Raw genomic sequence first — 1,266 nt, 5'->3', positions numbered from 1 at the left:
TTATTCCTTTGTCCCCACGTTGATGTCTTTTGTTGGTTCTGCTGCAGTGAAATTCGCTTTTGGTTCTCCTAATGGTGTGGGTTGTTTTATTTTGTGAGTTGGTTCACCTTTTTTCTCTGGAATTTCGCTTGGTATTCCTTTCCCTTCTTGTGCTCTTATCATGTATATTCTTAGTTCTTCTTCCTTCTTTAATTCTCTTGCTATTCTCCACCTATCCTTTCGCTTCTTTGCGCGTCCTTCATAATTCTTTACATCTATTTGGTTGCAGACTTTCGCACTCCTAGTATCTCCTTTGATTTCGCCTATTCCACTTGGTATCGGGAAACGCAAGCATTGATGAAGAGTTGACGCTACTCCTTTTATCGCATGTACCCATGGTCGTCCCAATAGCATATTGTATGGTGATTCTACATCAACTATGCAGAGAGTTATCTGCGTCTCTATTTCTCCCAATAATATTCGCATGGTTATCTCACCTTTTGGTTTTGTTGTCGTTTTGTTAAAACCATGAATGTTGTATGTTGAGAGTGTCATATCCGCATCTTTGTATCCCATAACCTTGAACGCTTTATAAAATAAGATATCCACCGAGCTACCTGTGTCTACCAAGGTTCTATTTATCGCCAATTCTTCTGATGTTTTCGCCTTTTCGTTTCTTTCTTTTCGCTCCACAGTTACTGTAATCACCAGGGGATCTGTTCGTCTTAGATTTTCTTCTGGTATCTCGTCTGCCGCGAATGTTATCTTCTTCTTTTCCCATTCCTTCAGGAGAGATAGTTTTTCCACCGTCATGATGTTTCTTCCTTCAAAGTCACGTTTGTGTATTTTTCTTGTGATTCCTGCATGAAAATCATTGATAGCCGTTTTTGTTATTGAGTTCCACTGTATGCTCCTGCTTCCTTTTGTTGGTCTGATGATTCTTACTACTTTCATTTGTTTTTCTAGGAATGATTTTTTCTCTTGACGAAGGAAAAAGTACTTTCTAAGGAACTGAAATCTTTACTAAGAAAATTGTTTTTCTGAGGTAAAATCTTTGGTTGAAACTTTTAGATCTAAATTTCCAAAACTTTCAAAGATTATTAATGCAACGACGAAAGACTATGAATAATTTTAAACTTGTTTTTAAAGAAATTCACGATCAGGGTACATCATTCCGAGCTGTTTTCTAGCGCCAAAATGTAGTTGCGAGAAATCTCACAACTACACCCTTAGTAAAATTTATAGAACAATCTAAGAAACCATCATAAGAATTTCAAGAACTTTTAT

At 36.8% G+C, this 1,266-nt stretch overlaps 1 protein-coding gene across 1 annotated transcript; it reads right to left on the bottom strand.

The window, feature by feature from the left end:
• LOC113316397 lies at positions 1-792 on the bottom strand. Its single transcript, XM_026564584.1, has one exon. It carries the CDS (start codon positions 790-792, stop codon positions 1-3), a length of 792 nt encoding a protein of 263 aa, XP_026420369.1.
• Positions 793-1,266: the final 474 nt, after the last annotated feature.

Source organism: Papaver somniferum, chromosome 10, assembly GCF_003573695.1.
Source record: "Papaver somniferum cultivar HN1 chromosome 10, ASM357369v1, whole genome shotgun sequence".
Classification (NCBI taxonomy): Eukaryota; Viridiplantae; Streptophyta; class Magnoliopsida; order Ranunculales; family Papaveraceae; genus Papaver; species Papaver somniferum.
The sequence above is the reverse complement of the archived record's forward strand: the minus strand, read 5'-3'. Positions and strand labels throughout refer to the sequence as shown.